At 42.5% G+C, this 15,571-nt stretch overlaps 1 protein-coding gene across 2 annotated transcripts in view; it reads left to right on the top strand.

Annotated features, from left to right (window-relative positions):
- The window catches only part of SEMA5B (semaphorin 5B), a 271,715-nt gene that overhangs the window by 140,066 nt on the left and 116,078 nt on the right, over positions 1-15,571 (top strand). For both annotated transcript variants that reach the window (XM_027637198.1, XM_027637199.1), the window contains one exon: positions 10,780-10,879. In XM_027637198.1, coding sequence (XP_027492999.1) covers positions 10,780-10,879 — 100 coding nt within the window. The remainder of the gene's footprint in view (positions 1-10,779; positions 10,880-15,571) is intronic.

Raw genomic sequence — 15,571 nt, 5'->3', positions numbered from 1 at the left:
AGGTTGCTATGTATTTTCTCAATATTTTATTTCTTTTAAGAACATTTCATTGAAACATGGCCAGCTTCAAACAGTGAAATCTGTGGGGAGCAGCTAAGTGTTCGCTTGTTATATTGAAAGCAAAAGCTGTTTTAACTTTGTGGGCTGAAGGATAATAAGATATGATTTATTTCTTTAGAAGGTTCTTTACATTTCACCAAACACCACCACTGATGTTGAATTGGTCACTAATACATTATTCCCTTTACTGTATATTGATGAGGGAAAAAAGCACATTAGCATTAATCAACTCCAAAGGCCAGCTAGGAAAGCCTCTTAGGAAATTCTGGTAAAGATTTACACTTTCCTTGAGCAAGATCTTGACAACCCAGACCAAAATTTTAGTTAACAAAGGATGAAGATTGTGGGGTGAAATATTAGAAGTGTATCTGGCTAAGCATGAAAGGGAAGGCAAAATACACTATAGGAGAGTTGTCTTCTAGCTCACAGCCTTGATGCCCTTGAATGTCCACACATGTTAACTAGTGATGGAGTGTTGACTGGAAACTGGTGGAATCCTGTGGGTGCTTCAGAATACTTAACCTTCAGTGCATTTCAGTATGGATTTTATATCCATTAAGCATGCCTTGTGGCAATTTTCTTTTTAATCTTGAAAAATAGAATTGTGGCAAATGAAGCTAGTATGTTCTTCTTTAGATTTGATTTAGATTTTTTTGAAAATTATGAGTGATAAAGCCATAAATATACAGTGGTTAGGGAAGTAATTTGCTTTCAGGCAAAACTTCTGAAAATTACACCCTACAGCTCTCAATATATTTTTAATTCCATAATAATAATTATAACAGTAATGATGCTAGTTCTTTGACACTTTCTCATTAATGGTGTCCAAGGCACTTCACAAATAATTGCAGTGAGATTTGATTGAAAAAATTATTCAGTATGCTGTTTCTTGGGGCCTCAAGAAGAAAAGGGGGTTTGGAAGAGTGCCCTTCATTCACGAAATGCTTTAGATGGAATAAATCATGACAAGCAGGGGAGAAAGGAAGACTTTACAGTGAAGCTTCAGGAAGCAAAGTGATCAATTAACTCATATATTGCAATGAGGGAAGATAAAAGTTTGAAGAGGTACAATAGCTCAAGAGAAGGAGCAGCCTCTGACCACGGGTGGTGGTGTTGATGAGAGGGGGGCATCCTCAGCAGCATGACCAAGTGAGATAGACTCACAGTGCTCACAGTATGGAAGAACAGGTGCTCCAGTGTATTATGTGTGGACCAAGGCCATGAAAAACTCATGTCACCAGCAGAGCAGCTTATTAATATTTCCCAGAGGTACCGCTGATGTGACTGGGGCTAACAGCAGCAGCTATCACCAGCATGTGTGTGCTCCTGTCTGTGGCAGGGGGGTTGGATCTGGGACACAGAAATGGGCAGCCTTTTTTCAGATCCCAGGCACACACCAGAGAAAGGAAACAGAGTGGAAAGTTAAGCAAAGTGTTCATCTTCTTTTTCTGTGGTTTGGTTGCAAACAAAGACATGCCTTACAGAGGCCTTATTCTCAAGTTTACTTAGTGTAGTTCCCTAACTGAACGAGTTTGTGTGCCAGTGGTACAGCAGGCCTCATTTATTTAGCATATCTGCTTCTGATGAGTGTTAATATATCACATGCTCCTGAAACCTTCCATTCAAGGGTGTCATTGTGCTTTGATAAAGTTCACTTTAGTACCAGCAATCTCATAAGACATATTCTTGTTTAATCATGCAGGGTTCACCCTGGAAGGCTACAAACAGTCTGAGCTCAGTCAAAGCACTGAAGTCAAGTACTTACGTTAAAGTGGGATTGTGTACTTGAAACCAAGAGTATGCTAATGTGCAGGGCTAGGCCACAGTCAAAGTGCACAGCACTGGAACATCAATTCTGTAAAGGGAAACCCTACCATATAATTTTGTTTCTAAAGTGTTATACTATCAGAACGCTGATAGGTCCAGCTGGACAAATTGTTTCTTCTAACATGGCTGACTCAAGTGGTTAAGTAATCCAACATGTTCTTTGGCTTAGTATAGGATTAGCTGGATGAAAGTCTGTGATCTGCAATACACAGTAGACTGGGTTAGAGATTTTTATGATAATTTCTAGCTTTGGGAGGTGCAGATAAAATCCTTAAGAAACTCTTCCTTTGGCTTAAAGAGCTCTGACTTCATAGATCATCCATTATTTCCTTTTTATAATATTGGGTGATCCATACAATGTATTTCAGTGGAAGTGCTTGAGTTGCAAAATTCAGATTTGCATTTTATACATGAGGATTGCGCAGTTTTACAGCACATCAGTAAAAGAGGTGGAGGCCATTGACAAAATGTAGTTTCTGATAATTCTTTACTACCATTAGCCAGTATCCAATTTAAAAATACTGATCCTAATGAGAACAGCTTCATTTCAAAACACTTTCAGGAATTTACAGCCTCTGCTCTGATTCATTCATTGCTGTAACTGACTCATGGTGGGACCTTTGTCCTCAGAAGTAAACCTGGCGGTTAAACAGCACAAACCATGTATTTGACTGGGTGTCTCCAGTTCAGTCTGTGGCGAGCCAGCAGAGAGGATCACCTTCTGCTTCAGATGTTTGTCACAATCAGACACATCTGCTTCCGTGGCAGATCTGGCTACCTGCAGGTGAAATTCAAGGAGAGTTTAGCCCTGCTTTCTCTGCCCTCTCCCACCTTCTTACTAGTGAAAATGATTGTCCTTAATCTTGTACCACCTCTACTGGCACAAGTGGCTGATGGGAACATGTAACTGTAAGGAAGTGAAAAAAATTTGCCTCTAAATGTGGAGGAATCAGACTGAAGGATCCTTGAATGATGACAAAGCGGCGTTGTTTTTTTTTCCCATCAGACTGCAGTGGTGGTAGGAGCCAAGATGCAGCTTGCTTTCCTGTCTGAAAAGAGGGATTATACTGATCAGAATGTCATAGGAAACTGCAAGTGATGCATGAGCACTCACTTTATCTTTCTCAGGGAGGGAGATTGCGTGACAGCTGCAGGGCTTGTCTCAGTAAACAATGGATCACAATACTTAAACATTGCAATGTCCTTAAGAGAACAAGAAGTCTCTGGGTTTGCTAGCACTGAGGCTGTGTGTGGCACCAGTTAGCCAAGTTTCACAAGGTGGTGATGGGGCCATGCAGTGCTGTGTGGGGCAGCAGGCAAGGTTGTTGAGGAGGGGAGGCAGTGTAAGGGTAGTGTTTGCCCCAGCTGACAGACTGATGAGGAAAGCTAAATCCATTCTTTCCATAAAGTCCTGTGCTATGTAGACACACACCTTTGGTACTGTCAATCTCAGGCAGGGCAAATGGACACACTTATTTCTCATGGACGTGCATCCATTACCAACACCCCCAGCAATGTACCATCCCCTCTTGCTCTTCGTTGGCCATTGCCAGTGAGGACCTGCAATGTATGTGGACTTACCATCCCTGGAGGTATTTAAAAGAAAAGTAGATGTGGCCCTTACAGACATGGCTTAGTGGTGGACTTGGCAGTGCTGGCTTAACAGTTGGACTTGATCTTAGAGGCCTTTTTCAAGCTAAATGGTTCTATGTTATCTGGGGTTTGAGGTCTTGTGGGAGTCTGAGCAATAGGAGCCACGCTGAAGAGGGAAGAACCTCTCTCATGTTGCAGGACTTCTTTTCCAATCCCCAACCTGAGGCCTGGGGATTCACCAAGTATAGAGTCTTCTGGCTCCTGGAAGTCATCTGGCTCTCTGCCTGGGGCAGGTCTCGACTGAGCTTCTGCCTGCCCTTCACTGTGTGCAAATAGGAAGCCAAATGAAACTGAGAATGGGCTGAGACTGACCTCTCTGATGAAGCAGAACTGCTGAATACTGTAGAAATGTGCAAATTGGGGATGTGAATTGCAGTCCTTCAATATCCTTCCTTGAGGTGGCCCCAGGACAACTTACCAGCACATTGTCCCCTACTGGAAGTAAGCACTAGTTCATGCGTATTATTTGGTGTTTTCTTTATCTGGAATTGAATCCCTGGGTTCTTCCTCCTATATTGGTGTGTTTTGCCAGCTGGTCCATATTAATAACAAAAAAGTAAAGAAACAAGCAGTCATAATTGTACTTTTGTAAAAATTGGGTTTGGACTAAGTTCTTTTTTCTCCATATTGAAACAATTTAACAACACTTGTTTTGAAGAAATGATTAAAATTTAGGAAACAAAGTCAAAATGCTTGGTATGCAATAGCCATACTTAGTGCCTCCTGTACATCATCTGCATTTCAGATAATTAGACCTTGATGCACCAGCCAGTATCCCTAAACCCATTTAATAATCGGAAGTACTGAGACACTAAATAGTTTCATGATTTGCCCAAGACAGAGGACTGTTGGGCTCTTGGGACCTTGCCTACATCTCCAGATGTTGTTTCTCTTGAGATGGAAGAAGCTCAGCAAGATCAGTTCAAGGAGGAGCTGTAAACAGTAAGGGGAGAGGCACAAAATCATCCATGTTTGACATATCTTTAAATGCTTGCTATACTTATTGTGATTCCTATGTCTCTGTGGAGGTGCGACCTGAATCTTTGTTTTGGGGTTTTTTTTCCACTTTAGGATGGTAAAAACCAGAATCTTTTCTTCTGTCTTGTTCTATTCCTTGGTAGCTGAGGGACAGGACTATTCCTTCTTTTATGATACTAAGAGAGAAAGTCTTATTCTTTCTTTATCCAGTCATTTCCTATTCACATATCCTTGGACAGTTTGGAGAGGGATATTAGCAACTCTCTTGCTTCTTGATCTCATGGAAAGGGAATGGCTCACTGTAAACTGCTATCACAGTGACCCGCAGGCCACTCGTGGTTTAGCTCATTGTTCTCTCATCAGAAAAGGAGTTTCGTAGTTGGTCAAGACAGGAAAAATTGTTTGAGTGGGTGGAAAATGAGGTAGAAATGTGGGCTTGAGTGGTCAGGAAATGAGGTAGAAATTTGGGTAGAAGGTGAAGACTGCTTGAGAAAAGAAAGCAGGAGTGGGAGGAGAGGTGAATGTAAGGTCAGAAGGGTAAACTGAATGACACCATAAAAGTAAGACTCTGTAAGAACATCTGAGTTGGGTTTAGATGTTGAGGGGAGAGAGAAGGAACCTGCTGGTTTGGCCCATTTTGTAGAAGGGAATGTACTCTGTCAACAGTCTTCCGAGTCCTCATAGCTGTGAGTGGAGATCAGAGATTTAGGAAGACAATGAAGTTAGAAATTGCAGCATTTGGGATGAGGACGTATTTAATGTACAATTAAAGATTTCAACGGATCAGGTTAAAAGAAAGAGAGAATACCAGTAATGAGGTGGAGGTGGTGATGGGAAGACAAGACAGCAGGGTGATACGTATGTGTAGGAGGACTTCTGGGGTAAAGCCAGATTGAGCTTTTTGGCCTCATAAGTAAAGTTGAGTTCTGAGTGCTGACACAGTTGTTTGCTCAGCTCTGCCCGCACAGCAAATGATTTCTCCCTCCCCTGATAAATTTGCTAAATTGCAGAGTGGCTTTGCATTGTGAAGGCTACTTTTACAGCTCAGCATGGGGTGGGAGTGAAAGTTAATGTCCAAAGTCTATTGCACTAACCCATAGTGTGACCTACAACAGAGAGATAAAATTTAAAATGAAGCTGATATTAAAATATGATTCATTGTCAGTCCAATAAAGATAATGCTGTAATTTCACTTTAACTTCCATGAATTCTTGGAAGGGTCCACACTTGCAGCATTTCAGAAGACAGGTGGTAGCATGCATGGGTGGGTAGTCATTAGCCTTCTGATCTTTGGTTACAGCCTCGTTTGCATTGTCTCTGATGGATTCTGGTCAGTGGCCCACACAGAATGGAAACTGTGACCTCACTCTTAGCAAGCAACTGTCTGCTTCATGAAAAATGCTCTGAATACTGAGGGTAATTGAAGCAGAGGATGGTCTGAGGTGGTAGGTCTGATTATGAAAAGGGGACATTTCTTCCGTCTATATCAAGGAGACATCCTGAGGCCTTACCTTATGTTACAAAGTGATTTGCATCTGTTGGTCATGGTCGGGATCCAGCACTGAGAGTCCTTCAGGTTGGTGGATGGTCTGAAAAAAAGCTAAGTGCCTGGGTACTTGCAAACTGGAGTATCTGCCAACAACTATACATAATTTTCCCTGGGTCAGGGCTGAAGCAAACCAAAAAGGGAGGAGACTGTACAAGTTACAGAAGTCATGACTGTCATCTGTGCCTCACCAGGAGTGCTGAAATACTCATGTACAGTATGTGCATGCTATGCTATGAACTAGTAAACTGAGTTAAGAGAACTTAGAAGAGACCATGCTGAGGCAATAAGGAAGCACTTAATGAGTGGTCAAGTTAACACTGCACAAAGGTAGGTCTGAATATCTGCACAATAGGTATTTATTTATTTATTGCCCTTGAGTCTTACAGGACCAAAGTGCTACATGTATGCTCTACTTCATTGCACAAACTTTTACTGTTGAATCAGCCTATTTGACCGGAGCTTTATGTAAGGTATGGGGTTCAGGTTGTCTTTTCTGGAATGGGGACCCTCTGAATCTTCCTTCTTGTTTAACTTCCCTGTCTTCTTCCCTTAAGGTCTTTTTATGATCTCTTTGAAGCTTTTCTCTGCAATCCTAGGATAGGAGCATTGTTAAGTAGGAGCATTTTACACAAAAATCCCTGGTCCTGTTCAGTTTAGTTTCTTTTGCTTCAGACTAGGAAATCCATGCTGAGAATTATTTTGCAAGATATAGCAAAATGAATAGCACAGTGGGTAGCCATACTCGGTGCACCTTGCAATGGGTTGGCAATTGCAAGGCATTGGCAATTGCAAGGCATGGGCATTTAACCTCTCAGCTCTTGTGTGATGTGTGCTGGATGCACAAAGCTGTTGCAGCCTGCTCGGGGTGAGAGCGACAAGTGGGCTTAAGTGAGATGAAGCAGTAAATGCTGCACTTCAGATAGGGAGGTCTCAGCTCAGTGTTTACATATTTCTTTCCTCCAAAACACACAAAGTAAGGATGAGGTGGGGAGCAGCTGATTTTGAGGAGATGAAGACTCAAGTATTACCAGGTTTACCGCATCTTTAGAAGCTGATCCAAACCCCATCAAGCTCAGTGGAAAACCGCCAACGATTTGAACAGTGTCTGGATCGGGCCCTTAAGCCCAGCTCCTGCAATTTGGCACACTGTTCTTTGTGCAGCTGAGTAATCCTCATCCCAGTCCTGTACTCTCAGGAAGTCAGAGCACAGCAATGTGCTAGCAGGCTGCAGGGACCACCCTCTGAAATGGCAGAGGGTGTCCTTTCACCTTGTCTTAGGCATGCAGAATAGCCTGAACACAGCTGTGTCTCCAGACTTACATTTCCTGTGAAGCTTTGTCTTCTTTGCAGCTGGATACCTGAAACACCTTGAGCTGTGGAGGGACTTGCAGAGCTTTAGAGGTTCTGAATCAATATCTGGAGATGGACGGTTTTGGAAACTGTAAAAACTTTTGTTCATTGCTTCTTGTGTGGAGGAAGTGAGAGTGTGGATCTTTAACCCCCTGGAAGTGATTAGAGATGAGAAGCACAAAGGAGGCCTTGATGAACATTTTGCCCCTAAGCTATGTGGTTCCTAGCTTTCCGGCTCCTGCTGCCGACATGCAAAGCCAGACCCTTGGTTTTTAATTTTTCATACTGTTTTTAAACAGATACTTTTGCAAATGTAAACATGCCCCAGCACTGAAGGTTTCCAGCCAAATTAAAGAGTCAACACTGGAAAAATCAGCCTTCAGAGGAAGGTCAAATACAAGCAATCTCTGGAGTTCATTGGGTCCATATGTGTAAACTTCAGCTAATATGGGATAGACCCAGGGCAGCACTTACCTTGCAGTACTCAGCTAGTTTCAGAGTGAAAGGCTGAAACTGTCCTTAGGGATGCCTGTGGTCTGAGCAGTAGATTTGAATGTGTTGAATGAAAAAAGATCCAGGTTCTGACTCTTGGTTCCCTCTTAACAGGAGGAAAGAAAGTTGGGAAGGAAAATGTGCCATTTGGCATTAATTCTGACAACTTGCATTTATACATTCTTATCTGGGACCATGCTGGGTTTAATAATCTCCAACTACATGCCTATAAAAGCTTAATTTTGCTGTGAGGATGCATGCCTTTCAGCTTTTAATTTAATAACTGGGAAGGGTTTTTTTATAAGTTGTACCACCTGCAGTAGTAATAGAAATCAAGACACTGCCTGTTATTTCTTGGGCTTGATTGACATTTGAACCAACTTGGAAAGATTCAAGCAAACTACTGCCTTTAATTTTTTTAAAATTATTTTTACCTTAGTTTGTCAGAGCTTGCCATTAAAAGGAAGAACTGATGAGTGTACCTCTCTGAAGTGAGGAGCTTTTGCTTAGAGCAGCAGATGAAGACATATTCTTCCTGCCACTGCACTGTAATAGTGGGTTAGTTAGTAGGGAAGAGTTTGTAGAAGAGGAGGTAAAATGACAAGAGAAATTATGGCCTAAAAGCAGGATCCTTAAAAGGTATCATCATTATATAGCAATCCCCTAATCCCACCCCCGTCAGCCAGCAGAAATGCCAGAAGATCTGCAGCACATGTCAGCCGGCTAACCTGCCTGAAAGGTGTTATTGTTGCTGGTTCTGCTGCTTGGCTCAGAAATGTCTCTGCAGCTAAAGAGCTAAGGAAAAGAAGTCAGAGCCCCATTAGTTAGGAGAATGCCAGAGGTGAAACTGCGGTGCCTCCCTGGTGCTAGTACATCATTAAGGGTCCCAGAGGAGTGTAGGAGGTGGAGATGCTTGAAGGTTAGACGGGCTGAGTTATTCCTTAACTCATACCTTTTCATTGAAGAGCAGAGGAGGTACACGTGTTGTGTGTGGTTATGTGCTGTGACAGGAATGCTGAGAAGGTTTGGAAGCCTCCAGCTCCCAGCAACAGAGTTTTTAGATTGTGAGGATGGAGGTCTCACTGTTGGAGAGCTCCTGGCAGCATCCAGTTAGGCAGGGCATGGAAACAGGGCTGATGGTGTCCGGCTCCGTGGTGAGGGACCTTAGGAGCTGCTATGAGACATGGTGGTGTTCAGGACAGAGGCAGAATAAGATCTTGCTTTGGAAAGAGAGGCAGATCATGTAGAGTGTAGGGACTTTATTTATATGTTTTCTTATAGGTTTTGATAACTTAAGGGCTTGATTAAATTTCATCCATCCCTGGAGGGAGAAAGGACTTGAAATGGCTCAACAAATATCCCTGCGTCACAGGTTTTATACTGTTGCATATCTGTAATCCCATGAAACATGCCAAGACAACAAAGGCATGAGATTCCTCATCAGCACTGTCCTCTCACCCCTATGGAAATGGGAACTAATGCCGACAACAAAGTGTTCAAACCTGACTGTCTTCAGTGAGACTACTCAGTTTATCATTGGGGATATAAAATGACAGTGGAGCATGTTTTTTCAGAGCTCTTTTGAACTGGTCTGAACTATATCATTATTGTTATGAGTCATCAGGTCATTGGCCTGTGTATTGGTATCTTGTTGGCATGAGACCAGAAGATATTATCTTTCATGTTGAGTCTCCTGGATCCAGTCCTTGAATGAGGCAGAGTTACTTGTCAACAGGTCACAGAGGGTCCTTTGGTCTCATTTGTGTCTGACTCCCTGAGATATTTGGTATTCTCCATGTATTTTACAGCCGTAGTAGTTAACAGTTCACAAGAGAAGTCTTCAGAGTAGAGCTGAATGACTTTCTGAAAGATACATTTACGTCTATTCCCAGTTATTTTGTGCTGTAAAGCTGTAAGGTGAGCGGTTGAAATTCTGTGATCTCTAATACACACAAGGTCAAAGTTGGTAGTGGTATTGAAAGCTGGGATCCTGTGAATGCCCTAGCATCATGTCTGAGTACCCTAAAAATAGTAATTTACCTTTTTCTTTAAACAAGTGTGTTTTTTATTACAAAAGGACTATTTGTCCTAGATCTCTCAGTTGATATTGTGTTAATATATTGGCTTCTAGAAGAGTTTTGCCTCTGTGACCAAAGTATAGGCAAATCTTTTGCTTTCCATTTAACCTGTGTGATTGCAGTTTGGACAATTGCCTAGATTGGCGAATCCAAGCTAGTTGATAGAGCCAGTCTCAAGCTTGTGCAGTCACTCAGCCACAAAAATACTGTGATGACACCCCGCACTCCACTATCTAAAAATGAAGGAACGATTTAACTGATAAGGATCTGAGATGTTAGGTAACGTGAAACCTAGAAGAGAAGCTAAAGGTAAAACCTGTCATTGGAACAGCTGGGTCCTGAGTGCAGATCACTTGTACTCTAAGTTGGTTCTCCATCAGTTGTCCTTACCTTCTCTTTCTGGTGGGCAGCAGTTTCCTTTTGATTAGCACAGAAGAAAAGGCTATGGAGGTGTTATGGCAGGCAGCCTTGTCCCTTTACACCACTTAATCCTTGCACTGAAGACGTTTCCTCGGTTTTAACAGAAGTAAAATCGAGCTGCTGTTGTCTCTGAAACCAATGCTGTCACTCCATTTTGGATGTGAAAATAAATGCTGAGACGGCCTTGTGTTTATGTGAGGGTTTTTTGCACATTCTGCTGAGAATCATAATGAATAGAAGCCCTTTAAAGAGGTTATTAATTAGCCTTCCCCTGACAGATGACTCGGTAGGAAATCCATTAGCGGATGTCCAGGTGAACTCACTGCTTTTGGAGCAGCTTTATTATTTTCTGTTTTCTCATTTTCATTGCAGATCTGAAGCCCTGGGTGTCGAATTTCACCTATCCAGGTGTGCATGACTTTTCTCAGCTTGCACTGGATGCCAACAGGAACCAACTCATTGTGGGAGCAAGGTAAAGATAATCTTTTAATTAGTCTAGGGTGGCTGCTCAAGCTCTTTCCCTTCAGGTTCTGGCTTCAGAGGAGAGTGTGTTTCCAGCTTATGTGGCCAGTTTCCTCCTCAGAAAGCAAGCTATAATTTATGTAGAGAGATTGAGATGTCTAGTATAATTGCAAAGAAGAGAAAATTACTAGAATTAAAAAAAAAAAAGATGCAATCAAAATGACTGGTTAATGAAGCAGAATGCTGGCATCTCACTCAGTATTGTGAATGTCAGAAGAGCTACAGTAAATCATTCTGCACCATCCCTCTGCCAGCACAGAATTTGACATCATGGTTTATTTGCTGTGGCCAGACTTTCCCTCAGAACTAGGTTCATCTGTTCACCTTTGTATAAGTAATAGTGGCAATGTGAATAGTTGCTTTCTTCTCTCTTAGAATTCACTTCAGAGCCTGTTTGCTTCATGTGGCTGATACAGTCAGATCCTCACCCAATGCATTTTTGTGCAACTCTGTTCTTCTGGCCCATTGTATATAATTAGCATATATTTTCCTTTATTTTTAAACATTGTTTTTATTTAGGATGCCATACGAGGGGGGTGGAAACACAGAAGATGAGCACAAGCAAGCTCTTACAAATTTAGAGCTGCATGGGAAAAAGAGCTGTGCTTCAGTGAAATAATATACGTCAGGAGTTGTTGAATCATGAGCCCCAACAGCAACAATTTTTTATTGCATAATAAACAGATAAGACAAGCCAAAAAAAAAAAAGACTAAGCATGGTCTAACAAATCAGTTTAAGTATAACATTTAGAATCAGATAACACTATAGTAGCAGTCTCTACTATTAATGAAAATGGAGGAAGAGACTGCTTTCTTCCCAGGATATTCAGCAGTAGAGGACAGGGATGCAAGAACTCATGGTACAAACAAGACAAAAGAGCAAGACTTGTAGCAGAAGGACAGTCTTTTGCTTCACAGAAACAACTGAAGTGTGATTTAATATACATATTCTGTGTGTATTTGTGCAGTAAATAATAACACCTTCCTGTAGCTGTTAAAATTGCCAGAGGCCCTCCTACTTTTCATATAGAAACATTTTACTTTTCAAGCTGTGGCTTTACTTGTGCTGGGATCTTTAACCAGAAAGTATTAATATTTATTACTTCAGAATGTCATTGCTTTGGGGATGGCTGTGAACAGTGCCTTCTACCAGGCATTGCACAAACACAGGCCCGGTGCTCTGAGGAATTTATGCTTTACATAATTCGGCTGCACGGCAGGTTTCTTCCCACGCAGATGCTGCTAACGTTGACACGCTTCACCCCTGCTCAAACCCCAGCAACACGTCCTGGAGGGACTCTCTGCCTCCCCAAGAGTTTGTACAAGTGTGGTTAGACAGGAGGCTACGATATCATTATAAACAGCGAAGTGACAGCAAGTTTGGCTTCCCACTGGAAGTACAATATATTGCAGTGTATTGCCTCATGAGGAAGCAGTGACAAGTATTTATAGAATTTGCTTGGAAAAGTCAGTTTTCATGAAGCACTACCCACCTGGCTGGGAGACTGAAAGTTTCAGTGGTGCCACACTGCTGTGCTGAGCAGTTCTGGATACAGTTAAGGAAGTTGTAATTTCCCAGGGTGGAGGGTTTTTTTGGGTTGTATACAGGCTTGGTGTGGGGAAAGGGGGGAGTGCTAATCCTTTTCCTCTTCACCACCTCATTTCTTCCCTGTGTGGGGTGACAGGGAGAGATACTTGAAAATGGGGTGCTGCACAGCTCTGGGTGAGCTGCGCTCCTGGAACTGTGCCTGAGAAATGGGAAGGGGAAGTAAAGCCTTTTCTGTTCCCTCCTTCCCTGATAAATCCACACCTTGTTCTGGACTATTTTTAGGGGTGATTTTTTGAGTCATTAGTTGCTCGTGCACCATCTGCTTGAATTTGCAAATGAAACAATACCTCAAAGAGATAGGAGCTGTCTCTATCCATCTCTGCAGGGTGTAATTTATGAAACCTAAATTTAAATGTTAACCACGTTTAAATGTGCTGCTGTAGATCATATTAGTAGTAACGCCAGCTATTCTGGGGTTATGGAAGGAGTTTGGGATCAGGGTGGCGTTTATAAGTACTCCCACTTCTCAATTTCCTGGTTAACATCATTGTCTTAGATGATAGCGTTATAAATTATTTCAGACTACTTCTTTCTGTCTCTATTTAAAAGCAGTATGACCTCACCACAGCATCTCTTTGGCTTAGTTCGTCCTGTGTTTCAAAGCTTCATAGAAAATACTTCCTAGAAGAAAAGAAGATCCTGAGGCTCGCAAGGGTTTTTGGTTTCAGGAATTGGACACAGCGTGACTGAAACTGTAAGAGGTATTGAGGGCATGCCATGCAGGCAGGGAACTGGAATAACACGAGCCTCAGATTTTTAAGCTTTATCCTTATCTGAGAGCCCTCCCTGAATGACTGGTGCTGTCTGAGAGTAAACCAGAGGAGTTTGATAACTCCACTGCACCAAACACCTGCCAAGTCAAAATCCCAGAAACAAAAGAATTAGTTTCAAAAGCCCACCATGGTTTCTAAGCAACGTATTTACTTGTCACATCATTTGTAAAATCAAAATGCTTGCAAGTAAGGATATGAATAGTTTAGAACATTGTAAATCTACATGACCCATATTATGAGTCACATTTCATTAAGTATAAAAACACACATTTCAAATTTCATAACCTTCATTTTGACTCACAGTTTTTGTGTTTTGTTTTTGTTTTGGATATAGAGTTAGTATTTTAATGTACTATTTTTCTTCTGTGAATGAGTGCTTGTTTTGAAATATTTGCTGCTTTTTTCAGCTCTTGAGCACAAGTGATCACTGTTTGAGTTTTTTTTAATTGGAGGAAAAACAATTTTCTAGACCCCATTATTACTGAGAAAAAATTGAAAATATGATCACAGTGGTTTCACATTTGTGTTGCAGAAGAAGTTCTCTGCTCTCTCACCTGTGCTGTAGGCAGGGTGCCCAGGCCCCAGGAAGGGTGGGCTTTGTAGAAAAGGGACATGGTGTAGCTGTGGCATCCCACCTCCTTGAGAAGCCTTACTCCTTGAGACTATCTCATCGCTGGCTGGGCAGAGACAGGAGACAGTAAAGAAGTGATGATATGAAAGACCCTACTTGGAGTCAGGCCAAAAATCACGCTTCGCAAGAGCTCCCTGTCGAGGACAACATAAAAGGTTTAACGGAGGATGGTTGAGACACCGTGTGACAATCTGGCACAACAGCAAGCTGAAGGGAAACAGCTTGGACAACAGGAGGATGATACCCAAACAAATGACTGCACAGAGAGTAGCTGGGAAGCCGTAAGGGAAACATTTGACTTTTCCCAGAAGGAAACTGTAGGGGTGTCAGCTCGGGGCAGTAGCCTGCTGGGGCTGCGGATGTGAGAGGCATGGCTACGAGGGTTGGCCATTCACAGCGAGTGAAGGTGTTACTGTAGAAAACCAGCCAGAAAGCATTATGATCAGAAGTCCTCACAGTTCTGCCTGCCAAGAGGGCTGTCAGCTCCATCAGGAGATGGGAAAGGACCGTCCCACATGGCTGTCGCATGGGGAGCTGTGGCTGAGGAGCCCTTGTCACAACTGGCTGTTACCAAGAAGAGCCCACAGGTAGAGGGTAGAGAGCAAAGGCTGCATCAAGGGACTCAGAACTGGGAAGTAAAGTGAACGTCATGCTGGACTGCCAGACTTCTCTGTGCTAAATGTAAAACTACTAAGCTGCTGGTGATGCAAGTCTTGATGCTCTGACAGGGGTGATTTTCATACTTGGTTTAGAGCTGATCTGAATGTGCTTGTTACTGCCAAGTAGGTGCAAGAAAGGAGATATCATAGAATCATAGAAAGACTTGGGTTGGAAGGGATCTTAAAGATCATCTAGTTCCAACTCTCCAGCCTTAGGCAGGGATCCCACCTACTAGATTGAGTTGCTCGGGCCCCATTCAACCTGGTCTTGAACACTTAGAGGAATGAGGCATCATTATGATTAGTTTGGTGAGCAGGGAAGGTGCTATATGAACTTTCAAGGGTTGTTTTAGGGGGAGCACAGCCTGGGCACACCCCTTCCTGACTATTATGCTCCTAACTGTATAAGGACTAAAAAAAGTTCTAAATCATGCAGGCTTAGGAGCTGAAGGCTGAATGGAATGACTGATGTCCCAGAAGAGTTCCTTCAAGTTGCAGCTTGCAGAAATATGGCAGATTGTAAATATACTCTAAGACCCTCAACCAGCAGGTTTGGCACTCTGAGTTTATTTAAAGTCTCTGGTGTATGATAGATTAATCTGTCAGACACCAGGTTACATGCAGATTTCTGGCTGAACATAGGCTGATTCCTGCCCGCTTGGCAGAAAGCTCCAGAGCACTGCAGTAAAACGTCAGAACCTGTGCTGGTTGGAAAATATCACTCTTACCCTTGGGCACCTTCAGTCCTGTCCAGATCTGGACTGCCAATAAAACCTGAAGAGAGTAAGTCTCCACAGATTATGTTGGCTAGGCAAAAAGCATTTTGCAAAGTAGCAAATTTAGTGGTAGCGGCCGGGTCAGAGTTGATCCACAGATCCACAGACTGTGAAGTCTGTGAGCAATACTTTGTGTTGCCAAATGATCAGGACCCCTCAACAGCATTTATCCTCGCAGGGCTTTAGTGAGGCCA

This window comes from Corapipo altera, unplaced genomic scaffold (assembly GCF_003945725.1).
Source record: "Corapipo altera isolate COAL_440 unplaced genomic scaffold, ASM394572v1 45, whole genome shotgun sequence".
Lineage (NCBI taxonomy): Eukaryota > Metazoa > Chordata > Aves > Passeriformes > Pipridae > Corapipo > Corapipo altera.
The sequence above is the reverse complement of the archived record's forward strand: the minus strand, read 5'-3'. Positions and strand labels throughout refer to the sequence as shown.